At 54.4% G+C, this 26468-nt stretch overlaps 1 protein-coding gene and 1 pseudogene across 1 annotated transcript in view; one reads left to right on the forward strand and one right to left on the reverse strand.

Annotated features, from left to right (window-relative positions):
• The first annotated feature begins 2485 nt into the window (after positions 1-2485).
• Positions 2486-3018, forward strand: LOC122426217 (annotated as a pseudogene).
• A 5443-nt stretch (positions 3019-8461) lies between these two features.
• Positions 8462-26468, reverse strand: part of SLC9A1 (solute carrier family 9 member A1) — a 50965-nt gene continuing 32958 nt past the window's right edge. The window contains exons 2-12 of the mRNA XM_043444968.1: positions 21906-22366; positions 18209-18459; positions 17072-17289; positions 15748-15950; positions 14000-14089; positions 13453-13523; positions 13157-13330; positions 12822-12936; positions 12552-12653; positions 10990-11062; positions 8462-10355 (exon numbers count right to left, since the gene is read on the reverse strand). Coding sequence (XP_043300903.1) covers positions 10009-10355; positions 10990-11062; positions 12552-12653; positions 12822-12936; positions 13157-13330; positions 13453-13523; positions 14000-14089; positions 15748-15950; positions 17072-17289; positions 18209-18459; positions 21906-22366 — 2105 coding nt within the window. The 3' untranslated portion in view covers positions 8462-10008. The remainder of the gene's footprint in view (positions 10356-10989; positions 11063-12551; positions 12654-12821; positions 12937-13156; positions 13331-13452; positions 13524-13999; positions 14090-15747; positions 15951-17071; positions 17290-18208; positions 18460-21905; positions 22367-26468) is intronic.

Raw genomic sequence — 26468 nt, forward strand, 5'->3', positions numbered from 1 at the left:
ATTAGTGCCACCATCAATGATCTGAAATACACAGAAGTGGTCATTCCTTCTAAGACCCAACTTAACTTACCTATTTGGTTGGTGCAAAAACCAGTTGGGTCTTGAGGAATGACTACATTACTGTAACTACTAGGTGGGATGGAGCTGTAACTGTGGATCCAGACATGAAAATTTCACTGGAACAAATCAACACAACTTCTGCCCTGGGGCCCATCCTTGACCCCCAATTCTTTTCTACCCCACTAAGTAAAGATCATCAAAATGAGTTTGTCTTTGTATATTAGAGATAGCAGTATATCTTCAGTCTACATCCTCAAGGCTTTGTTTACTCTCCTGATCTCTGCCATAATCTAGTCCAAAGGGATGCTGATCATCTTGATATAGTTCCAGACATTATGCTGGTCCATTATATTGATGACATTATTGTAATTGGGCCTAGTGAGCAGGAAATTGCAAGCACTTTAGATTCTTAGCAGAACATATGTCTGCCAAAGGAAGGGTGATAAATCCCACAAAATATTCAGAGGAATGCCTTGTCAGGGAAGTTTCTAGGGTATCTGGAGGTCTGGGGCATGTCAGTACATCTACAAAATGAGAGTTGCTGAACCTGATACTGCCCACAACAAAGAAAGAGGCAAAATGTTTGATGGGACTCTGGATTTTTGAGGTAATATAGATAACATTTGGTCATGCTGTTTTACCGATTTACTGGAAAAACTCATAATATTCCAAGTTTTGAGAGAGGCCTGCGGCAAGATAAGACGCTGTAGCAGGTCCAGACTGCAGAGCAAGCTGCCCTGTCCCTCGAGCTTTGCAATTTAGAAGTTTATGGCAGGAAAAAATGCTGTATGGACAAGCTCCAGCAGGAGAGATGCAGTACAGTTATAGACCCTTAGGGTTCTGGATTAATTCATGCCCTCTTCTGCCAGTAACTATTCTCCAATAACTATTCTCCACTGAAAAACAGCTCCCAGCTCATACCCGAGCATGGTGGAGACTGAATGCCTGATTTTAGGACACCAAGTGACCCATGCAACCAGAACTGGACATCATCAGATCCGTCTCTTTGTCAAATTGGACATGCATGGCAACATACTATTATTCAGTATTACATCTTAGATCAGGTCTGAGTAAGTCCAGGAGGCACAAGGAAATTGCAGGAGCAGGTGGCTCAGATTCCCATGGTAGGTGCTCTCACGCTTCACTGCTTCTCTCTCAGCCCCCAGTTGGGGAAGTTGCTGTGACTGGTTACCATGGAGGAAAAAGCACAGACATGATTTCCAAATGAGTCTGCATAGTATGTTAGCACCAGCCACAAACGGATTAACTGCCACATTAGAGCCACACTCAGAGTGTCTCTAAAAGATGAAGAGATATCCTTTTATGGTTATATTGATTGTCCATTTTGCATGGAAGGAGAAATGACTAGAGGTACAGATCTCTGATTCATGAGCAGTGGGTTAACAAGTTGAGTGGCTGCTCAGGGACTTGAAAATAAGAGTGGAAGATTGGTGATGAAGAGGTAAGAGGTCTAAGGGAAAGATTTATGGATGAACTGCTTGAAATGGGCAGAGGTGGTGAAACTATTTTAACTCACACAAGTGTCCTCAGAGGGCATCCATTGTGAGGGAGTGTCTCAGTGGTCAGGTGGACAAGATTACCTAATCTGTTGATGTCATTCCTTTCCAAGCTACTCTGGTTCTGGCTCAATGGGCCCACACACAGAGTGGCATGTGGCAGGGAGAGAGGCCATTCATAGTGTGGTAGACAAATAATGACCTGCAAAAGATGTCCATGTCCTGGACTTCCCTGGTGGTCCAGTGGTTAAGAATCTGCCTGCCAATGTAGGGGACATGGGTTTGATCCTTGGTTCTGGAAGGCTCCACACACTACAGGGCAACTAAGCCCATGTACCACAACTACTGAGTGCATGCTCTAGAGCTTGTGCTCCACAACAAGAGAAGCCACGGCAATGAGAAGCTCAAGCACCTCAACAAAGAGTAGCCCCCGCTTGGTGCAACTAGAGAAAGTCCATGTGCAGCAATGGAGACCCAGCACAGTCAAAAAATAAAGAGATGTCCACATCCTAATCCGAGGATTAGGATCCTAATTAGGATTAGGATCTGTGAATATATTTTATAGGGCAAAGGGTAGATAAAGGTTCAGTTTGGTCGCTCAGTCGTATCCGACTATTTGTGACCCCATGGACTGCAGCACGCCAGGCCTCCCAGTCCATCACCAACTCCCGGAGTTTACTCAAACTCACGTCCATTGAGTTGGTGATGCCATCCAACCATCCCATCCTCTGTCGTCCCCTTCTCCTCCCGCCTTCAATCAATCCCAGCATCAGGGTCTTTTCAAATGAGTCAGTTCTTCACATCAGGTGGCCAAAGTATTAGAGTTTAAGTATTGGAGTTTAAAAACTGGGCAGAAAAAATTAAAGTCACTAATCCACCAACCTTAAAAATAGGGAGATTCTCGCTTTTCCAGCTCCAGCCCTGGATGCAGCAGCCATTGCGATGTTGATGCCCAAGAAGAACCGGATTGCCATTTATGAACTCTTTTTTAAGGAGGGGGTGATGGTGGCCAAGAAGGATGTCCACATGCCCAAGCACCCAGAGCTGGCAGACAAGAACGTGCCTGATTGTCACGTCATGAAAGCTATACTGTCTCTCAAATCATGAGGCTACGTGAAGGAACAGTTTGCCTGGAGACACTTCTACTGGTACCTCACCGACGAGGGCATCCAGTATCTCCACGATTACCTCCACTGGCCCCCTGAGATCGTGCCTGCCAACTCTGCGCCACAGCCGTCCTGAGACTGGCCGGCCATGGTCCAAAGGTCTGGAGGGAGAGTGACCTGCAAGACTCACATGAGGAGAAGCTGACAGAGACATCTACAGACGAAGTGCCGTGCCCCCTGGTGCCAACAAGAATGCCGAGGCTGAGGCTGGGTCAGCAACTGAATTCCACTTTGGAAGTGGATTTGGTCATGGATGCAGTCAGCCGCCTCAATAATTTGAAAGAGATTGTTTTGGGTTGAATAAGCCTGTAACCAGAAAAATTTTTTAAAAATATATAGGGAGATTCTCCTGAATTACCTAGATGGACCCAGTGTCATCACAAGAGTCCTTAAATGTGGAAGCAGGAGGCAGAGTCAGAGGCAGGGTGGGGAGAAGTGAGAGTCTCCTGGCCATGGCTGGTTTTGAAGATGGAAGGAGGGAACAAGTCAGGGAACGCAGGCAGCCTCTAGACACCGGAAAAGGCAAGAAAACAGATTCTCCTCTAGAGACTCCAGAAAGGACTGCAGCCTTGCCGACACCTTGATTTTAGCCCGTGCTCAAGTCATTTCAGTCGTGTCCAACTCTATGAGACTCTATGGACCGTAGCCCACCGGGCTCCTCTGACCATGGGATTCTCCAGGCAAGAGTACTGGAGTGGGCTGCCATGCCCTCCTCCAGGGGATCTTTCCTACCCAGAGATCGGACTCACATCTCTTCTGTCTCCTGCATAGGCAGGCAGGTTCTTTACCACTAGAGCCACTTGGGAAGCCCTTGATTTTAGCCCAGTTAGACTCATTTTAGGCTTATGACCTCCCAAACTCTAAGATAATGAACTTGTGTTGTTTTAAGCCACCAAGTTTTCAGTAATTTATGTCAGCAGCCAAATAAATCAGTACACATAGACACAACAGATTTCCCTCACCAAATCTGATCAGGCAGTGGGCACTGCTGAGTGCTCAAGCTGCCATCCGCGAAGACCCAGCTGAGCTTCTTGTTTGGAACTATTCCCTGGGGCAGTGGTTCTCAAAGTGTGGACCAGGAAGACTCTTCCATGGGTTCTATGAGGTCAGATCTACTTTATTAATATTAAGACAGTGTTTGCCTTTTTCTTTCAGTGGTGAATAGTGGAATATTCCAGAGGCTACACAGCGTGTATACAACAGACTGAATGCTGAATGCTGAAGCAGATCTGAGAATCTAGCTGTCTCTTATTAAGCCAGATTCTAAAGAGATCTACAGGGACTTCCCTGGACATCAGGTGGTTAGGACTCCACACTTCCATTGCAGGGGGCACGGGTTCAATCCCTGGTCAGGGAACTAAGATCCCACGTGCCTCACAGCATGGTCAAAAAACAGAGAGATTTGCAAACGGCAAATCAAATCACGGCACTCTTCTCACAATTTCTGTTTTCAAAAAGTTATTTTCATTAAAATGTTATGTTACTATGTAATGGGTTTATTAGTTTTAAATAGTGTAGCACTTTAACTTCTAATCCAGTAAAATAGATATAACCCACATAAACAAAAACCCTTTACAATTTTTAAGAGTATAACCTTTCAATAATTTTGAAGAGTGTAAAAGGATCCCGACACCAAAAAAAATCTGAGAACCACCGCCCTTCAGGGACAAGCTAGCTAGCTATTGGCAGGTTGAGTGCGTTGTCCCCTTGCTTCATAAAGGATCAGTTATCTATTCCCTCAAGGTTATAAATATGCATTCCTGCTATGGACTTGCCTTCCCCGCCTGGACTGCTTCTGCCAGCCTCGTCATTTCTGTACTTGCTTGTTCATCACCCTGCTGTCCCCCACACAGCCTATTTTCCTTTTATGGTGAAGGGCATGGAGCAATGGCCTCGCCCATGGAAGCACTGGACATACAATGTGTCCCATCGCTCAGAGGCAGCTAATCCAATCCAGAAACCTCCAGTGCCAGCTGGGAGACAGCAACTTGGGTTACTGACATGCGGGATGCAGTGTAAGTTTAAAATCAGTGGCTCCCCCCTCTCACAGCCTGCATGCAGAGGCCCAGGGACCAAGCAGTGGAGATAAGGGTGGCTCTTCTATGATTCCAAATAACCTGGAGGAATTTTTGCTTTCCCTCTCTCGACTTTGTGTTCAGTGGGCCTGGAGGGAACACAGATGTGGTTCCCTGAAGTCAGAGGTAGAGTCTTCCTTCTGGTCATTTTGAGCTCTGAATATTGCTTAACTCAAATGTAGAGAGGGGATCAAGTATACCAGGTAGGGTGATGAATCTAGAAAAGGGAGGGTGGGCAGGAAAGCCACGTCTAGAATCCGGAGGACTGACAGCGCTTCTCAGATCTCCCATGTCTAATAGCGACAGTGGGAAATGGCAACCCAACAAACCGAAGACCAATACAAACCTGAATTCCATAGGAGTAAAGACTGAGAACACACACACACACATTATAAAGACCCAGACACACACACACACACATTGTAAAGACCCAGATACACACACACACACACACAACTGTAAAGACCCAGATATACACACACACACACATTGTAAAGACCCAGACACACACACACACACACACACAGTAAAGACCCAGATACACACACACACACACATTGTAAAGACCCAGACACACACACACATTGTAAAGACCCAGATACACACACACACACACACACATTGTAAAGACCCAGATACACACACACACACACACACACACACACACACTGTAAAGACCCAGACACACACACACAGAGTAAAAGGCCACACCAGCCAAAGTGCTGGCAGCTGGTGAGAGGACCATGGAAGGGATGGGAGGAGGAAGGCATGACTGCTTACACAGGTCTCGCGACCAGCTACAAAAAGGGGGGCTGGAGCAGGTTTCTGCTGTTATCCCTCCTCTACTGTCTTGTTGAAAGAGCCTTGATGATGACTGAGTTAGGTTCCCGGTGAGTGTGATTGAAGGATAACAATGATGTGGTAAGACAAGGATATGGTAGGCTGATGAGATTGTTTTTTTTCTTCCTGTTAAGGATGAGCTTTCTTTAATAAACTCTTAATTTTAAGAATTGAGGTGAAATTCACATAACATAAAACAAGCCATTTTAAAGTGAACAATCAGTGGCACTTGTGCAACCATCACCATGATCTATTTTCAAAGCTCTTTCATTACTCTAAACGGCTAAATCCTGTAGCCGTTAAGCAATAGGGACACACGTTTTTCATCTGAAGGACGACAGTGAATGGTGAGGGGGGGGAGAAGGAATGGCTCTGCCTTCTCTCTAAACCCTCTCCCCTTGTTCCACTACTGAAGGCTCATCTGTGTGAACTGCGCTAGTGAAGCTGCTAGCTGCCTCATTTCCCTTTCCCATGGGTCTGACCAAGGGGAGGCACCAGCAGGATCAAAGTCCGGGTATTTCTCCTCTGGCTCCCTGCCTGGCAGGGGCTGTGTCCTGACCCCTGTGGCTGCAGCTCCAGCAAGGCAGCCCCTCCCCGTCCTAACAACTTCTTCCTCTTGCCCTTCAGCTCCTTATAGTGTGACCCCCTTGCGTCCCATCCCTGGTTAAGTTCCCTTAACCCTGCCCACACCCCTGTAAGGAATTCCTTAGTTGAAGGTTCTTTAGTAACCCTTTGAGTGTTCCATCCATTTCTTGCTGGGACACTGTTACAGGAATGGATGCTGTGGCCCCTCCCTATGGTCTTTTTGACACCGATCACTTCAGATTTTATGGATCAAACCAGCTCCTTGCCAAGTCTGGGCAAGGAGAGGCTATCCTCCACAAGGCAGGTCCCAGGGGTGCCTGAGGTGTGTGCCAAGGCCTCACTGCCCTCTGGTGGTCAGCTTCTGGAAGTGCACCTCACGGACCCAACTTCAGCTGAACTAAGCCCAGGCACCGTGCTGAGACCACTACACTCCTGAGCACATTCCATCCAGGGGTTAGTGTCCCCACTTTACAATGGAGGGCCTCTCCCTTGCCCGTAGCATAAACCAAAATCTTGACCGTGGGCTGCCAGGTCCCACCTTCACCTCCCTGCCTGTCACTCTCTGACCCAGCCACACCAGCCTTTCCTCAGCTCCTAGGGTATTCCCACGTAAGGCTCCCAGCTAGAATATTTGGGAACTCGCTCAAACCTTCTTCACTGGGTTAACCTCCACTCATCCTGTACTTCTCTCCTAGGATATCACATAGGAAAGTCCTGCTCAACACCCCTCCTTCCCTTGTCACACAGAGAGACACACACACACAGACATAGATACACACAGACACACACACACACAGAGACACACACACAGATATAGATACACACAGAGACACACAGACACACACACAGACACATAGATACACAGAGAGACACAGAGAGATACACAGACATAGATACACACAGACATACACACACACACATACAGGCATATAGATACACACAGACACACACAGACACACACACACACAGACACAGAGACACACACACAGATATAGATACACACAGACACACACACACACAGAGACACACACACAGATATAGATACACACAGAGACACACAGACACACACACAGACACATAGATACACAGAGAGACACAGAGAGATACACAGACATAGATACACACAGACATACACACACACACATACAGGCATATAGATACACACAGACACACACAGACACACACACACAGACACAGAGACACACACACAGATATAGATACACACAGAGACACACAGACACATAGATACACAGAGACACAGAGAGATACACATAGATACACACAGACACACACACACACACACATACATAGGCACATAGATACAAACAGATGCACACACAGAGACAGACACACAGAGATACACACAGAGACACAGAGACACAGACACATAGATACACAGAGAGAGAGACACAGAGACATACACACACAGACACACACATAGACATAGATACACACAGACACACACACAGAGGCACAGAGACACACAGGCACATAGGTACACACAGACACACACAGAGATAAAGACATACGGAGACACACACTGAGACACAGAGAGAGACCCACAGACACACAGATGCATAGAGACACACACAGACACACAAATACACACACACAGAGACACACATCAGAAACACACAGACACACACATAGATAGACACACGGAAACACACACAGAGATACAGAGAGAGACACACAGACACACAAATACACACACACAGACACATACACCAGAAACACACAGACACACAGGCACATAAATACACACACACACAGACACACACACACAGATAAAGACACACGGAGACACACACAGAGACACACACACAGAGATACAGAGACACATAGACACACACAGACACATACACAGAGACACACACAGACACATAGGTACACACAGAGACACACACACACAGACACATATACAGACACATAGATACACACACACAGACACACACAGAGACACATAGGTACACACAGAGACACACACACGGCTTTCCTGGCGGGACTGATGAGCGCTGCTCTCCTTCAGAAGGAGCCTGAGGGCTAGGCGCCTCCTGCTCTGCTCACACCCATGTCCCGGGTGCTGGGTCCACAGGAATCAGCACGCAGCGCCCGACATGGACTGTTCTCGGTGCCGGCCACCGAGCCAAGCCCTTCAGGTGCCTGGGCCGCCTTCCTCCCCCCAAGGCCCTGGTGCCCAGGAAGCAGCCCTCAACTCTATCAAAAACTCACACGGATTTATTAGAATATGAAAAAGATTCGGTTTCTTCTGTACAGGCGGCGGAGCGGCAGCAGCTGTGGTGGCTTTGAACGTGGTTGTCGACGTCACCCTGCACGGTGACTCCTGCCCAAAACAGCACTTACATGGAGAGGAGGGGAAGATGAGCGCCCACTGCCCAGTCCACTGGGGAGGGGGATGCTCTGACTATTGCACGATCCTGGGGAGAGGAGTACCCTAGAGAGAAGGACAGAAACCACTAGGCCTGGGCCTGGCCCATGGCGGCCACGGGAGTAGGAGTGTATTTCTGTGAGCAAAGGCCTCTGGAGGCCCAGGACTCCGCTCACCCACCAGCCCTGGCCAGTGGGAGATACTCAGGGGACACCCCCACCCCCCCGAGGACAGGGCGCCACAGCAAGCTGAGTGCAGTGCTTACAGGAGAGGTTCCGGGGCCAACGGGGGCGGGCAGGGGGCGGAGAGAAAGAACAGGCCAGCAGGAGCTGAGGGCCGGGCCCAAGAGAAAGAAGGTCCCAAGAGGCCCAGCATCTATGAGTTAGAGAAAGTCATGATTGGGGTGTTCGTGTGTGTGTGTGTGTGTGTGTGTGTGTGTGTGTGTGCGCGTGTGTTGGAGGCGGGGTGGTGAGGTCATTTCTGAAATCAGAGCCCTGTGGACAGACAGAGGACTGATTTGGGGAAGAGTGTTGGGCAGACAGGCACGTATGCGGATGAGTGATGCTCTGGAGTAGGATGGTGGGAGTTCTGTTCAGGCAGGGGTTTTCAAAAATGTTTTAAAAACAGGAATGCCCTCTGTGCAAATAGAATCGTACATGGAAGTGTGAACAAACAAAACAGATACAAAGGCAGCACTCTCCGGAGCTCCGATCAGCAGCCCCTGAAGGGCCCAGTGGTCCCCGCTGGAGCCGTTTGGAGAAGCTGAGTTCCAGCTCCAGACAGAGCTCAGAGGTGCCCTCAGCCTGCAGCTCTGAGTAAGGACAGGTCAGGTGAGGTGGCCAGTGTGAGAGCCGCCAGGAGGACGGCATGGCTATGGGTCCCCAACCCCTCCTCAAGTCCACAGGTCCCCGACCCCTCCCCAAGTCCGACGCCTGGTCCCCTAGTCTCTTCCCTGTTAATGGAGGCCCCGGCTCCTTCCCTTCCCAGGAGGGACCAAGGCTGAGCCAGAGGCTCTTTGGTTAGAAACTAAGATTGATTTGAATGAGCAGGGTGACGGAATGGGAGAGGCCCCGTGGAGGTCTAGGGGACTCGGAGGCCCTGGTCCGGGTAGGGAGAGAGCTTGGCTCGGGAGGGGGCAGGTCCGCCTCCGATGGATGGATCAGGAAGGCAGTTCTGGCGGGAGGGAGGATGCTTCCCGGGAGGCGGGGGGAAGCCGTGCTGCGGTGGGGGCTGTGGGCCCAGCTGCCATGCGGTGGGGGAGGGCTGGGGCCAGTCCAGGTCGGGAAGGACGAGGGGAAACCCCCGCCCCGCCAGCAGCCCCGGCTCTGGTGGGAGAGTCCGTGGTGGGACGGGCACCGCCCGCTGGCCCCCCAGTGCTACTGGCCCTTGGGGATGAAAGGCTCTCCCTCCCCAGGCTCAGGGTGGGGGCCTGGGTCACTGAGGCAGCGCTGTATCCTCTGAGAGCTGGGGCTGTCGCTAGGCGCCGGGGTGAAGACGTCGTCGGTGCCTGGGGACGAGGGCTCCTTGGTCCGCATCGTGAGGCCCTCGTCGGGGTCCTCATCGTCCTCCTCCTCCTCGGCCAGCCTCCCCGGATCCCGGCTCAGCCCCAGGACCTTGCCCTTCAGCTCCTCGTTCACCAGGTCCACGGACTCGGGCGACTGCGGGGAGGCCGGGTCGATGGTGATCACAGGCAAGTCGGCCTTGGGCTCATAGGCCAATGGGTCTGCGAACCAAGAGCAAGGTGCAAGCTGGCTTCCGCCCCCGAGCCCTCCCAGTGTGTGGCCCACCTCTGCCCGCAAAGAGCCTGCCTGTGAGTGCGGTGATCCTGCTATGCTTCAAATCACTCCACACGGGCCTTTTATGAGCCCTGCCACCTGGCCAATAGTTCCTCCTCCCCTCGGACTGCACTCTCCCAGGTAGGACTGTGCTCCCCTGCTCAGCCCTGGGGCTCCCACAGGAGTCCTTGCTTGGACGAAGAGTTCAGACTCCCTCCCGAGTCACCCGTCCTGGAAGGCCTGCCCTTGGTCCCGGACATGTCAGAAAGCCCAATAGTGCAGCCCCCTCCGGCCTCCCCAGTGGGCACCCGGCTCCTCAGCATGAGCCTCCCCATGGAGCACTCTGTCCCTGGGGAGGACAGCAGGGCCACTCTTCTGGGGGGGCCCCCCCCTCTTGTGAACCCCCAACTCCACCTGATATAGGAGGAGTTCACGGCTTGGGAAGAAGGCAGGGCCGGAGAAGCCCGTCCTCTCTGCAGACCCTCTGAGGCCCGGGCCCTGTTGGAGCCTCATCTTCAGGAGACAGTGGCCCCGTGCCCAGCCTCAAGGCCCATCGCCAGGGCCCCCCGCGCCCTGCCTTACCTGAGCCGATGCGGGCCCGCGACATGGTGGGCGAGTCCAGCTTGTGGGCTGGCACCGTCAAGTAGTTGTTGATCTGACAGAGGAAGAGCAGACGGGGTTGGGGGATGGGAGGTGAGCAGAGGCGGCCCCTCTGGACGGCGCCCCGGGCCGTGGCCGCACACCCTCCTTTGTGTGCCCGGGGCGCCCGCTCCCTCTCCACCCATGCCTGTGGCGAGCCTGGGCCAGTGCTGGGTCCTGAGGGCTTGGCCCAGCTTCTTGTCAGGCTCTGGGATGACCTTGAACACCCATGTCTGTTCAAGGGTGTTGAACAGACCTGTCCCACCTCTCCCATGGGGACACCGGCCCAGCCTCTAGCTCCAGCCCTCATCTGCCGCTGAGGACAGGCCCACGTAGTCAACTCAGGATGTCACCCAGGCCCTGGACAACCCCCGGGATTCCCAGTGGAACACGCTCCGACTGAACTCAGCTTATCTTCCTTCCAAACCGGCTCCTGCCTCAGTGTCCCCTCAGCCACCCCACCCGCCTACCCCAATCAAAGGCCAGACGTGACCCCTGCCTCCTTTTCCCCTTCCCTGGGTCCCACCTCAAACTGGTAACCAAGTCTCGCCACTTGACCTCCTCAATGTCCCTTGAATCTGCCTGCTCCTCCCCTCCCCCCGCCACCCCACGAGTCCACCCACACCCCTTCCCATGTGCTTCCCTTCTGAGAACCCTTCATGACTTCTCCATGCTTTGGAAGGAAGCCCAAACCTTTAACGCCCATTGAAAGCTTCCTTGAAAGCTGAGCCCCTCAGCCTGTGGTCAGGAACTTAGGCATAGTTTCTTCCCTTCTGCCTGGCCCTGCCCCAGCCCACACTCCCGCCCCTGTGACTCTCATTCCTAAGCGCACTCTGACCACTTCCTTGTTCGAGGTGCTCAGAGCCCCTTGCACTTCCGGTTCTGCCCGGGGCCACTGCGTGCGGGCCACTGCGTTCGAAGCTCCGCAAGGGAGGGACTGGGCTGATTCACCATCCGATTCACGGAGGCAATTCTGCCGCTTGGCACTTAGGGAGAGCTCCACAAATATTTTCCTGAATGAGTGAATGAAGGCATGTATGTCTTACTTTCTGATTCTTAGTTTTCCTTTTCTGAGCCTTAGTTTTCCTTTCCTCTGAGCCTTAGTTTTCTCACTAGAAAATGAGAGGTTAGAGCAGGTGGATAGACTCTTCTAGATCTGATACCCGAGGACACAGTGGGGAAGGGGGGCCTCTTTGCTGCTCTGAGTGGAGAAGAGGTGGAGAAGGCAGCTTTCTGGAACCCTCCCTGGGCCCCAGCCTTTGAAACACGTGGGGTTTGTGTGTGTGTTCAGTTGCTAAGTTGTGTCTGACTCTTTGCAACCCCATGGACAGGGGAGCCTGGAGGGCTACAGTCCATGGAATTTTCCAGGCAAGAACACTGGAGGAGGCTAAAACACCAGATGGGAGTGGCTCTGTCTCCCAGAGGGCTGGGTGGTGGTGGTGTAGGCAGAGGAAGAGCCCAGGTTCCCAGAGAAAGGCGGGAGCTGGCTCCAGCTCCGGACACACCTTCTGCTCCAGTTGCCGGGCCTTCTGTCTCCGGAGCAGCATCTGGTTCCAGGCCTCCTCGTAGGGGTCGGCCACCAGCGTGTGTCTGTTGTAGGACCGCAGCTGTGGGAGGGACAGCTGTCAGGCAGGCCCGGCCAGGCCCTGGAAGCTGGGCCTGGAGGGGTTGGGGTGGCTCTGGGCACGTGGTGCGGAGGAGGGTGGGGTGGGGTTGGGGAGGGGGATGCTCCTCTGCAGTAAGTGAGGTGGGCTGGGCGGGGAGCAGCCCCTCACCCGCTGCCTGGTCTTCTGCAAGTTGTTCCTCAGGATTTTGCGGATCTCTTCTTCCTTGTCCTTGGACAGTGCTGGCAGGATGCGCTCGGCCGGCAGGGACTTGGGGTGGATGTTCCTGGGATAACGGGGCACAGATTAGAAAATTCCTGGGACTCTGGGGGCTGGGCCAGGGTCAGAAGGGTCCCCTGGGGATGAACTGGTTGGGCGCGCCAAGCCTTGGGTCCTCAGTGTGGCCTGCCCGCCTGGTGAAATGACCCAGGGGCCCACTCCAGGTGGGTGTTGAGGGGTCGGCGTGTGGCTTGCAGAAGCGGCCGGGGTTGGCCACTAGCACTCACTGCATGGAGACGGTGGAGACGGCCGACGGGATCTTGCCCATGCCCCCACTTTCCACCAGCTCGATGGCCTGCTTCATCTCCATCTTGTGGTAGAAAGCGATCAGCTGGGGCTCCTTGGAGCGCTCGCCAGCTATCAGACACTTCTTCACGTACTTCTTATTAAAGCGGTTGAGCCTGGTGGGAGGCGGGAGGAGATGGGTGAAGCCGGCTCCTGCGATGGGACGATGCCCAGGCCCCCGGGGGGAGACCCTTACCTGCCCCTTCCCACCCTCTTGCCCACCAGGCCTGCCACCTACTTGTCTTTCCAGTGGTGGTGGCCGTAGTGGCCACAGATGTCCTCGATGCCTGTCAGAAGGTGGTCCAGGAACTGAAACGTGCCCAGGGCCAGGTCAAGCCTCACTACTCGGCTCCTTCCGGACCAAGACTCCTGAATGGGCCCCCCCACCTTCCACCCAAGTGCTGCTCTGCTCAGCCCAACCCTGTAGTTTCAGAAGCAGCCAGGAGGTGGCACCCAGACCCCACTCATCCTGAACCTCTGTGGACCCCTCCAGCCCTCTGTCACTGGGGCCCGGCTGAACCCCCTTCTCTGAACCCACTTGTGCCGAGCACCTGGGACAGGTTCCTGCAGAGGCAGAGACCGCATGACGCCCCCACCTCAGGTTCCTGGCTGCTCACACCGCCCCGCCCTATGGGGCGACCTGGTGACCTCAGGAGGCGGAAGGACCACCCCGGCACTGGATGAGGGAGGAGGGGCTGACTGAGGTCATGGATGCAAGGCCTAGCTGACCCCCCGCTCCCTAAGCCTCCTCCTGCAACACAGGGCCCAGGCCCAGCTTCCGGTACCTGCGTGTGGATCTCCTCGTTAATAGATCGCTTCGTTTCTTGCTTTTTCTTCACAGCCAGCAGGTCTACCAGGGGCCGAATGGTCATGCCCTGGGGGGCGGGTGGGTGTCAGGCAGTCCAGTTCTGCCACCCTGGCGGGGAGGCCACAGAGGTCCCCCACCCTAAGGTCCCTGAGACTGGGATGCCCTTGGCTCTGACGTCCCCAATCTCCCAACATCCAAGCTGCACTTATATTAAGCCCACTTCTTCCTGAAGACATAACTAGGGGTTTCACATCCAGCCAAGGGACTCACACACAGGTCATCTAGCCTGGGCCAGAGTTCAAGCGTGAGCTCCACCACAAATGTGTTCTGTCACCCCAGGGAAGTCAGGCCTGCCTAACTGGGAGGACCACGTCTGCTCTGGCCCCCTTGCAGGTTTGTGACCCAGAAGGACCTAGTAAGAACAGCAGTAGCTAATCTAACTATACACTTGTCTAGTGCCAGGGCCAGTGGTGTTTTTACTAGAATTAGCATTTCAATACCTACAATGACCCTAAGAGGTAAGCCCCTTCCTTGACCCCATTGTACAGATGAGGAAACTGAGGCTGAGGGAGGCTGAGTAACTTCCTAAGGTCTCACAGAAGTAGTAAAGCAGGATTCAAACTCAGGCAGGGAGGTCCCTACCTCAATGCTGCATTCATTAAAAACTGACTTAGTAAACCATCAGCATTTACAACTGCAAAATCAAGGTGATAAAATGTTTTTGAAGATGGAAGTAGGGCAAGACAACCAAAGAGGTAGCCTGTTCTCCTTTTAAAAGACAGAAGGCAAGTCCAGCCCCAGGAAGTTTGCTCTATACTGTTTTCTCCGGAGAAGGCAATGATTCTTCCCATTGAGGGCTTGTCCAGGGTTACTATTCAGGAAAGGTGGAGGGGGTGGTAGAGAAACACATAGAGCAAACACACAGATGAAGTGTTTCTCACTTGCCCAAAGTCACGGGTCAGATAACGAGAAATGATTTACATCATCTCAGGCTGGGCTCCCTCAGGGACTCAAGGGGTGGGTGAGGTTCTCGGCTAAGCCTGGGTTGTTCAAATGCATAGAAATCATGGCCAGTAGCTGGAAGGATTCTTCAGGATCATCCGGTCCAGTCCCTTCACTTCACAGATGGGGATCTGAGAGCCAGAGATGGGAGGAGAATCTTTCCGAGGTCACACTGATAGCAGCAGAGCTCAGGAGAGCTCTGGCTAACGACCTCCTACTGCGTAGCTCAGGGACCTTTCTGCCTTTCCAGTCCCCGTGGTGTGCTACTGTCCCCATTTGATTGATGGAGAAGCTGAGACCCTAAGATATTAAACCGCTTCCCTAACTCTAGGAGTTGGTGATGGACAGGGAGGCCTGGCGTGCTGCGGTTCATGGGGTTACAGAGTCGGACATGACTGAGCAGCTGAACTGAACTAAATCCCTACCGTGAGCTTCATGGCCCTGCTGAGTGGACCCGCCCCTGTTGATGCTACCTGGGCTCCTAACTAAGCTGGGCAGCACCACTCCACAAGGACGCGTGATCCAACCCTCCCTTTACAACTGAGCACAGTGAGGCCCACAAAGGTGCAGAGGCTTGTCCGGGGCTGCCTGAGGTACTGGGGGAGCTGGAACTACAACCCATGCTCCCCGCCACCCCCTGCCCCATCCCCGCTCGGTCATGTGCTTCCTCTTTCCTGGCAGAGTCAGGGTCCCCGGGCAGGGTTGCTCCACCCTGTCCAGCACCTGCACAAAGACGGTGAAAAAGATGACGGTGATGATGGCCGTGAGGAACAGGTCACACATAGGGAAGTGCTTCTTGTCCAGGAGGTAGCCCAGGGAGAAGGCGATGGCCCCTCGCAGGCCCCCGTAGGCGATGATGAACTGGTCCTTGGGGGTCAACTTCACGATGCGGAACTTGTTGATAAACCAGGTCAGGCCCAGCACGCCTGCCAGGGAGGGGAAGCAAGGGGTCAGACTGTCCCAGCCCCTCACGGCTTCTGCAGCTGGGAGATTTCTCTGTCTGGAGGAAGCCTCCATTGGTAAACCCACCCAGCTCACTCATATCTCAGGTCCCTCAGTTCAAGGTGCTCTAATCCCTCCATCCAAGAGTTGGGTGGATCTTTGAGGGGGTCCCTCAACCTGGGTATACTTTAGAGACATTACAGACGCCTCCAGGGGCTGGAGGGCAGGAGGGTATCAGGAAAAGAGATGAGACGAGACTGGCTTCAAGTTGATACCTATTAAATATGATAGGTACACGGGGCCTACTTTTCTATGTGTTTGAAATTTTCTGTAATAAAAAGTTGTTTAAAAATGCTAGGGCTTCCCTGGTGGTCCAGTGGTTAAGACTTCATGCTTGCACTGCAGAGAGCAGGAGTTCAATTCTTGGTTGAGGAACTAAGATCGTACGTGCAGCATGGCCAGAAAAAAAAAAAATTGCAGAGGGAGGTCGGAGTCCAATCTCAAGCCCATAGACCCAGGATCTCCAGAGGATGAGGCCCAGGATGAAAGGGTTTTTAAGACAGCACAAGTTAAGTGCCATGCCCAGACCTAACCTCAGAGAGGAGGTGAGATCCATGGGTGGAAGCCACACGGTCACCGACGTAATGTGTATCTGGAAGGTGAAGCAGCTGCCCAAGGGCCTGAGGCCTGGTGCCCAGGGGTGGCCTGGTGTGCCCCGGGGCTGGCAGCCTCGGTTGGGAGGCGCTGCAGAAGACTCCGCAGGTGCCAAAGTCACACGTGGGAAGAGGCGGTGCAAAGACCACAGGCCTGAACACAGATCTGGCTCTGGGGGCCTCAGTCCCCTCCTCAGATACGGAGTGGCTCAGAGTCCCAGGGCTGCTGAGGCCTCTTCCACCCGCACACCATGGCTGTCTCCCCTCCGGGAGCGCAGCCCTCTGTCCTCTCCAGGGCCCATCAGGGCCTCAGCGCTGCGGGGAGCAGAGTGGGGAAGCCCCCTGTCCTGAGGTGGGTCGGGAGCAGCCCGGAGCCAAGCCCGCCACCTCTGCACACAGCGTGCACCCAGCTGCCACGCGCGCACACACCCCTCCCTGGGCCCACGACTCACCCAGCACTCGGGCGATGAGGCAGAAGAGAAGGGTGCTGATGACAAACGTCCAATTCCAGTGGTGGGAGCCGGCCACGGTGGAGACACCCAGGAAGATGAAGATGAGGGTTTCACTGACGCTGCTCCACATTTTGAGGAAATACTTGATGGTCGTGTGGGACTTGTGGGAGATGTTGGCCTCCACGTAGGGGCGCATCACCACGCCCGAGGCAATGAGTCTGGGGGTCAGGGGAGGAAAGAGTGGGGAGCAGGGTTCAGAGTCGAGCCGCACCCTCCCAGGGCACCTCCTGCACCAGGGAGGCGGGCAGGGGCCGGGCGCCTGAGCCCCTCTCGTGGGTCATATGCCCCTGCCGGCTTCCAACCCCTGTTCTCAATCCTCTCAGCCAACCCTGCAGAGGCGGGCATATTCTGGCATTTTCCAGATGAGAGATCTGATCCATGCAGAAATAAAGTCACCTGCCCATGGTCATACTGCCAGGGAGTGGCAGAGCTAAGATACGAACATAAAAAGTTCTGCCCGGTTCCTAAGCCTGGGCCTTCTCCCCGAGGCCACACGGTCTCTCCACCTCACCTCAGGTCTCTGGCCATAGGTTTATTCTCCAGAGTGTGGTGTCCCCTTAACACCTGGGGGTCCCCACAGGGAGCTGTCTTCCGAGCGGCAGCCCAAGCCCTTCCCAGCCAGGCACCCACACTCGGGCTCCACTCCCACTGGCCCAGCCTTCTCATTGTCAGCCCCCATCCCCGTCCCCCAATCCAGCCTTGGCACTTCCAGTGACCTCCCCTAGTGGGAGCACCTTGACACAGCTTCCCCCCCATCCCACCAACCCCGACTGCAAGATGCAGCTGGGGTCTCAGGACCCCCACAGCAATGGAAGCCCCGAGCCCCCTCACTAGAGCTGCTGAGAGGAGCAGTGGGCCCTAGTGCCTGCATCCGGCGACCGCCAAGGGGCTTCCTTTGTAACGAAAGAATGGAACAGCTGGGCTGAGGCTTTCCAGAACCTTAAACTCCATGCTTCCAGGCAGCCCCAAGACCTGAAGCCTGGATCCGGGGGACTGGGCCCTGGGGAGCTCCCTTTGACCCTCCAAGCCTGGGGGATCTGAGTTGGCAGCCCCCCCCAAAGCCATGCCCAAACTCACGCCATGATGCCCGACAGGTGGAAGAGCTCGGCCGACAGGTAGGCCATGTAGCTGTAGAGGAAGACGAAGAGCGGCTCGATGACGCGGATATGGGAGGTGAAGCGGGAGGTGAAGGCTGCGATGACCCCGTAGACCACGCCCACGAACACCCCGCCCAGGGACACCACGAAGAAGCTCAGGAAGCCAAGGATGATGTCCACGATGCCCACGCGGTCGTAGTTGGCAAACTCCTCAAAGAGGTGATACAGAACCTGCGAAGGGTGTGCAGGCTGGTCGGCAGGATTGTAGGCACCCTGCCCCGTGGCTCCCGGGGCTCACCCAGGGTGGGGCCCTGCCCCGTGGCTCCCGGGGCTCACCCAGGGTGGGGCCCTGCCCCGTGGCTCCCAGGGCTCACCCAGGGTGAGGCCCTGCCCCGTGGCTCCCGGGGTTCACCCAGGGTGGGGCCCTGCCCCGTGGCTCCTGGGGTTCACCCAGGGTGGGGCCCTGCTCCGTGGCTCCTGGGGTTCACCCAGGGCGATTCTGTCCCCTCTGTTGACCGCAGCCAAGAGGTGGCAGAGGGGTCTGGGGGCCAGAGGGTCTTTGGGCCTGCAGCGGGCTGTGCAGAAAAAGAGCCCAGCTCTGCAGCCAAACCACCTGGGTTGAAATTCTGACTCTGCTGCTCCCCAACTATACACATGGAGCAAATGACTCAATCTCCCTGTGCTTCCGTTTTCCTGTCCAGAAAATGGGGACAATAGTACCGACCTCACAGGGCTACTGTGAGATTCAATTAGTTAATGAAGGCAAGTTGCCTATCACAGCATTAGCTGCTATTCACCAAGCTCATCATGCACGTCCCTGCCTGGATTTTGGTCTTTCCTTTAGCACAAAGCTGGGAAAATTCAGATAATGAACTAGAACAGGACTTCTTAACTTCTGAAGCTTTCTAAAAATACACTCGGTCAGCCCATACTCTACTTGGATTGTCTGGAAGTGGGACCCAGAAATCTCTGTTCAACAAGGCCCCCAGAGGGTTGCAATGAACCACCAAGCTCAGGCGCTATGGACCCAGAGGCTCTCCACGGCTTCCCCACCTCTGGGCTGGGGAAATAAACGGTCATTGTAACACCACCATCAGGCTTTAAGTGGCACTTCATACACTGTAAAGCCCTTTGATTATGGTCATCCTGTTTGCCACACAACAGCCTCATGAGGTAGGCAGGCTAACGATACTTGTTCCCTTGCTAAACTAAGGCTCGGAGTGGTGAAGTGACATGCCAGAGGGTCCCCCCAATCCCTGCCCGGAAGCAACAGAACTGGGCTCAGAGCTTGGTCCCTGCCAGCAGTGGATGGGCCTCCCAAGGGATCCAGCTCTGAGGTTCTGTCTACCTCCTCTTCGGTGCTGGCTGCCTGGCCTGCTCCTAGACAGCTCTGCCCAGAAACCAGCTGGGGAGTGTCCAGGCTGAAGGAGTGCAGAGGGAGTGGGGAAGAAGACCTCGGGGCCCCCGAGACAGACCCTCCAAAGCCCCCAGTACCTTGGCCACACGTGGAAGCAGGGCATCTTTGCTCCAGGCCCAAGGCCTGAGGCCACACAGCTTGGGGCAGCCTTCAGCCCTACTATCTGGGTAATGGGGCATTCACACCCACGCCCAGAGCTCTAGAAAGGGCCCAACTTGGGCCAGTCAGGGAGGGGAGATGCCAAGCACTGGCCAGTCCCCCATGTGCCTGGACACAGCCGTCTGGGAGACGGGGCAGGGCCCTGGCAGTGTGTTATCAGCCCTGGGCTACCTAAACCTACTCCTGGCCTGAGGAAATGCTCAGGTCCCTAAAGTGCACTGCCTGGGCCAATGGGGCAGGTACAGAGGGCAAGGTCCTCGTTTCTGGCCTGGCATTGTCACTGGGACTACAGAGGCAGAGTAGCATAGTGCTAAGCATCTGGACTCTGGACTCAAGACTGTGTAGATCTGAACCCCAGTTACATCATTTATCAGCTACTATGATCTTGGATGAGTTCCTTAATCTCCCAGTGTCTCAGTTCCCTCACCTGAAAAACTGGGAAAAATCACCGTGCTAACCTCATGGAGTCTGTGCAGATTAGATAAGACAATACATGATCAGACAGGAAGCACGCAGTGAACACCAGCAATGACTACCACCACTACCCCTGTCTCGGGGAGGCATGGCCACGGGCCCACGGTGGCCAGAATAGGGCATCCACTCTTGCAGCCACGCCCCACTGTTCCCCAAGAGTGCCAACATGAACCCCAACATACACCCAGATCCTCTGGGGCGGGCTTCATCTCTGGCACCCACTGCTTTTGCAGATACGAGCGAGTGTGACTCCTGTCAGAGCCCCGGGAGGACGGCGGGCTCAGGACAACGGTCCCTGCTCCAGATGGGGAAACAGACCGGCGTGGCAGCCATGGGCAAGGGCAGGTGCCCGAGGAGACAGGACAGATGAGCCAGTCTGTGGCTCCCCCGTCTTCACAAGGAGCTGACGGGGCGCCAGGGGAAGAAGAGGGAGAGGAAGCTGAGGCTGCCGGCAGGCAACCACCGCTCTCGGTAGATTCTTTGAGGTGCGGCTTCCTGAGCGGCTGGGAGTGAGGTGGGAGTGCGTGTGCGAGTGTGCACAGGGCGTGCACATGGGTCCATGAGTTTTCCTGTGTGGGCAGCTGCTCTCTGAGGGGTCCAGCCAGGAGGGGGATGTAGGTGTTTGCACAACACGAGTGTGCACATACACGTATCTGCTTCCTGAGGAAGCCGGCTGGGAGGAAGGGTATGTGCAAACATACACAGCCTTGCCACGTGCAGACCCTGCGGTGGGGGTGTCTGTCCTCGCTAGACCTGGGAGGAACACACTAACTACTCTGCCACATCCCAGCTGTCAAAGGTGAAGCCCAGAGAGGTACAGTCACATGCCTAAGGTCACACAGCAGGCAAGTGGCCAACCCAGACTGACCCACTTTACTTGCCACCTTCTGGAGGTTTTAGAGACAAGGTTCCTTCCCATGAATGCTGCCCCCAAACTCTGCACAAATTAAACTCTAACTTAAGGCGTGTGTGTGTGTGTGTGCATGCATGCCTGCTCAGTCATGTCCAACTCTTTGGCTGTAGCCTACCAGGCTTCTCTGTCCATGGGATTTCCCAGGCAAGAATACTGGTATGGGTTCCTCCTCCGGGGGATCTTCCCAACCCAGGGGTCGAACCTACATCTCCTGCATTGGCAAGTGGATTCTTTACCACTGAGCTACCTGGGAAGCCCTAGCTTAAGACACAGCCACCATGAAAGCTAAAATGCCCCTCAGAGACTAACTGGTCTATAAAGGGTAAACTGAGGTACAAAGAGGATAAGTCATTTAACCAAGATCTCATCACAGTGCATCAGGGACAGAGCATACGACCTGGTCAGGCCAAGAGCTCAGGCCCTGCAGTCAGACAGACCTGGCTTCTGATTTCAGTTCTATCTATTCTACTGAGTTATTTAACCTCTTTAAGCTTGACTCCTCCTCTGCAAAGTGAAACTAAGAAGCACCTATTAACGCAGTCAGGAGGATAACTGAGATAATCCCTGCTGGCGCCCAGCACGATGGCTGCACATAGCAGGCAGGACTGGACACTGGCTGTCTTACTATCATGAGCGGGGGGATGTGGGATTCACTCTGCACCTGGACTTGGGTCTGGGTCTTGCGCGCCCCAGGGCATGGTCCCTGCCTCTCACCACAGTGACGGCGTCGTTGAGCAGGGACTCCCCGAACACAAGGATGTGGAGCAGCTCGTTGATGTGAATCTCCTCGAAGACGGCCAGCACGGCCACGGGGTCCACGGCCGAGATGATGCTGCCGAACAGCAGGTTCTCCAGGAGGCCGATGTTGTTGATCTGTTCGCCGCCCACCAGGCACACGGCGTACATGAGGCCGCCCAGGAAGAAGGCGTTCCACAGCGTGCCCACCACGGCGAAGATCAGGATGGTGCCCAGGTTCTCCGTGAACTGCCGCAGAGGCAGGAAGTAGCCGGCATCCAGGATGATGGGAGGCAGCAGGAAGAGGAAGAAGACTTCTGACTGCAGGATGGGGGGCGTCTCGCCCACGCCCTTGATCAGACCCCCCACCAGCAGCCCCACCACAATCAGCAGGCAGCTCTCTGGGACAATGCTCGAGATGGTGGGGATCACGTGGAAACCTGCAGAGGGTGAGATAACGGAAGGCTGTGGGCTTGAGGGGAGCCAGGAGAACAGAAGGCTAGGGCTGGGGCTGAAGGCTAGAGGTAGGAAGAAGAGGGGCTCAGGCTTGGTCTCAGGGGGCCACTCTGTTAACTCTCTGAGCCTCAGCCTCCTTGCCTAGAGCTGATAATACCAGCCTCACAGGCTAACATAATGCAGTTATGGATTATATTTATACATAACTAAGTGATGTATAAACTACATGATGATGTTGTTGAAGTGCTTTTTTCAAAGGATATACAGAGGCTCTCTGTCACTGACATAAAGTAGGAGAAAGCAGCAGGTCTATATGCCTCCAGAAAGCAGAAATTATACACTGATTACCGAGGCTCCAAGTACCACCCAGTTCCCTGACAGCCCCATCTGCTCGGGTTAGGTCCTTCTCTGGTGCCTTCCCCTCTCACAACTTCAATCTGCAATCCTGAGGGCATCACTTAACACCTGAACCCAAGTCATCAGTCCAGGCACAAGTTCAGGGAGATGGGTGTAAGCTCAAGACCAGGCCTAACAATCGAAGAATTCTGTCTAAGGGAAGACATCAAGTTCCCCATCACGGAGGCATTGAAGCAAAAGGCAGACAATGGTTGGTGAAGTGACACAGGAGACAGGAAGGAGCACAGAGGAATCAAAGGCTATCTGCGCAGGAAGGAACCTGGGGATCACGGTGCCTGGGCCTGCAAACGTGCAGCACGCACGCAGCGACTTCCAATCCCAGCTTCGCGTGCTTTCCTGCTGAGCCCAGAGAGACGCTCAGGAAGCCGGCAGCAATCAACGGGTTCTGCGCGTGAGACAAAACCTGTTTGCCATCCTGTTTCTCACCCAATTCCATCCACTTCAAAGAAGGGGCAACTGAGGCTCAGGGAGGGGAAGGGACTTACCCAAGGTCACACATCATCAGTAGTAGAACCAGGACAGAACCCAGGTCTGACCCCACCGGCTCCTATCAAACTCCCCCGTTCTTTAGATCAGCCCCTCCTTTCTCCCCATTAAGGTGAAAATGCCCCTCTGCCTGAGACCCACCAGCCGTCTCCCCAAGCCAGGTCCTGGCCAGCAACAGCGGCAGGCCACCCTCTGTAGCCAGCCCACTTGGTTCCAAACCTCAAGGTAGGAAGCGGCAAAAATCCCTTTCAGAGAGGGGCCCTCTCAATGCCAGCTCTGCCCCCAAGCTGCTCACGGGTTTGTTTTGGGTGGGGAGGTGGGTGGAGAAGACCTGGGACAAAACCCCCAAGGTCCGCTTGGTAGAATGGTCTGCTTGCCACTTTGCTTGAGGTGGAAGCTCTTGGTCTCCTCCCCTCCTTAGCTTGTAAACTCTCTGCAGGCAGATTCCATCTCTGTTTATGATTGTGTCCCCAGGGTTGGGGATAGAGGAGGCGCTCAACAAGTATCTACTGAAATGCAAAGGGCTTGGCCAGGACCACGTGAATCGATAACATATCTGACCAGGCCTCCTCCCTCTTTATCCCTGAAGAACCTTGGGAGGGAAGAGGAACATCCCTCCCCAGGCCCAGAGCCCTCCTGCTCTCAGATACTGATCTGGGTGGTGCTAGCGCCCGCTACAAGTCAGGACTCAGTACACCCTCCAGGCCCAGAGCCTGTCACAGTGCCAAGCACCTAGGAGATACAATCGAATCACGCTGGAAAAAAAAAAACACATCTCCATCCTAGTTCAGGAGACTTCAAAACAGACCTGACCAAAAGTCACTGCTTTTAGGACTTCCCTGGTGGTCCAGTGGTTAAGACTCTGCACTTCCAGTGCCAGGGGGTGTGGGCTTAATCTCTGGTCAGGGAACTAAGATCTCACATGCCGTGTGGTAAGACCAAAAAAGAAAGTCACCATTTTTGTTGAAAAGTCCACTCCTTTTACCCTGCCACACCCATCCATCTTTGACTGTCTGTCAGTAACCCTCAGGGTTCACGTGGCTGGTACACTGCGAAGGGCTAAGTCAGGCTGAGTCCAAGTCTCCCTTGCTCTAAAGACTAAAGTCCAAACTTTCAGCATGCCCTTCCTCTTGAGGTCTTGCTCACGTCTCATGGTCCCTGCTATCATTTTTTTTTTTCCACCTCGCCATGCAGCTTGTAGGATCTTAGTTCCCTGACTAGGGATCGAACCCAGGCCCACACCGTGAAAGCACTGAGTCCTAACCACTAGACCACCAGGGAATTCCCCCCACTGAGTATTCTAACATTTCAACCTTGACAAACTCCTTGCAATTCGCTCAAGTGAGCTACACCCTCTTTGGCCTGCAGAATTTTGCCTAGTCCAGTCTGCTTGTCCAGACCACTATTCCTCTACCCACACTGTATGTGGCCGACACCATATCCTTCTGCCTGCCTCCTCTTCCAGGAAGCATTCCCTGACCACCCCTGCCTGCCTGGGCTAGAGCAGCAGTCCTCTGGTCTGTACCCCATCATAACCTTCGACCCACAGTCATGACCCGGATTCCTCTTTCTCCCTGACACCCAATGAGGTAGACAATGCAGGCAGAAGCAGTGAAACCAGACAGCGGCACCACGCCTGGGACCTGTATCTGCCTTGAGGGAAGACAGGACAGCATGGGGCTTGGGGGAGCCAAACCCAGCCAGCTGACTTCCTCAACTCCCCACCCCCACCCCTGAAACTGAGCAACAAGAGCTGCCACAGGAGTAAGCAGAGTCTAAAGAGGCAGCCCAGGGCGAGTGGAGGACAGCAATCACCTCCACCTAGCTTGCTAGGCTTTGAAATTGCCTCATCACCTTCTGTACCATCCATCCAATCCACAGAGCTTTTCTGCCTGCAGGAAGTGCCAGGCAATGCACCAGAGACAAGTAAGCCTCAGCCCATCGGGGGAGCAGAGGGATGACTGTGTGTGTGCGTAACACTCCAAGAGCAATAACATGAAGAATACTCATTAGTCCTAAAGGTGCACCAGGAGCCAGGCACATGTCACCTCTTTAGTCCTCACAATACCAAGCCCTGTGGGATAGGTATTGTCCCCACTTTGCAGAAGAGAAAGTTGAGGTTTGGCAAGGTTCAGTAGCCTCCCCAGAGGGCAGGGGAGGAGCTCAACTCTAGCTCAGAGCACCTCACTTCTTTAAGTGATTGGTCCCCACAGTACCTGGGGCTGGTGCCCTGTCCCCAGAGCAGAAACCCCAGGTCTTCCTGTGTTGGCCCTGCCTCTCGGGGAGCAGAATCCCGGGCCCTGACGGGCAAGGGGAGGGGAGGGGAGGGGAGGAAAGTCTGGGATCCACCCTGGCTCCTGGCCTGCGGGTAGGCTGCATGTTACTGGAAAGCAGCTTCTGAGGGAGGGGTGGATTCTGTCATCAGGCAAAGCGGAAGGGGGCCTGATGGCCTGTTCTGACTTGTCCCTCTCCCAAGGCTCTGACTCCACCAGTTGTCCCCACCCTGCACCCTAGACACTGAGTGAAGTCAAAGGGGGACAGTTGGGTCTCTGGGCCCTTGACCAAGACCCAGCATTGAGGCAGGACCCCAAGATGCCACGAAATGAGGCAAAACTTCTGGGCCTGAACTTGTGACAGTGGTGATGTCGCCAAGATGGAATCAGGGGTGGGGCAGAGGCCACCAGACTCAAACCCAAGCCGTGAGAGCCGACACAGACCTCAGAAGCCACCTAGATCCTCCATCACATGGTTGGGGAAATGAGACGCAAAGAGGGGTGGCAACCTGTCAGGTCACGGCCGGTCCCACCATGAGGACCCGTGAAGCTCAAGTCCAGGGATCGCTTGAGCCACACGGCCTCCTGCTGGAGCCCCCAAACCTCCCAGAGCAAGGATGGGAGGAAAAGGTCTGGAATTCAACATCTCCTGGCCACAGGGCCAAACCGCTGACACAGTTTGGGGCTGGGCTACAGTCCATGGGGTCGCAAAGAGTCAGACACGACTGAGCGACTTCACTTCCCTTTTTAGGCGAAGAAGCGGGGGCAGGGGAGTGGTGTTTCTCACTCTGTCCAGCGTGGGTGGCAGTTGGGCAACTGGGGGCACACACATATACACACTCACTCTAGGTCTGACACACGCTCACTCTGCCCACTGTCTGACACACACACTCTCTCCATCTCTTTCACG

This window comes from Cervus canadensis, chromosome 24, assembly GCF_019320065.1.
Source record: "Cervus canadensis isolate Bull #8, Minnesota chromosome 24, ASM1932006v1, whole genome shotgun sequence".
NCBI lineage: Eukaryota > Metazoa > Chordata > Mammalia > Artiodactyla > Cervidae > Cervus > Cervus canadensis.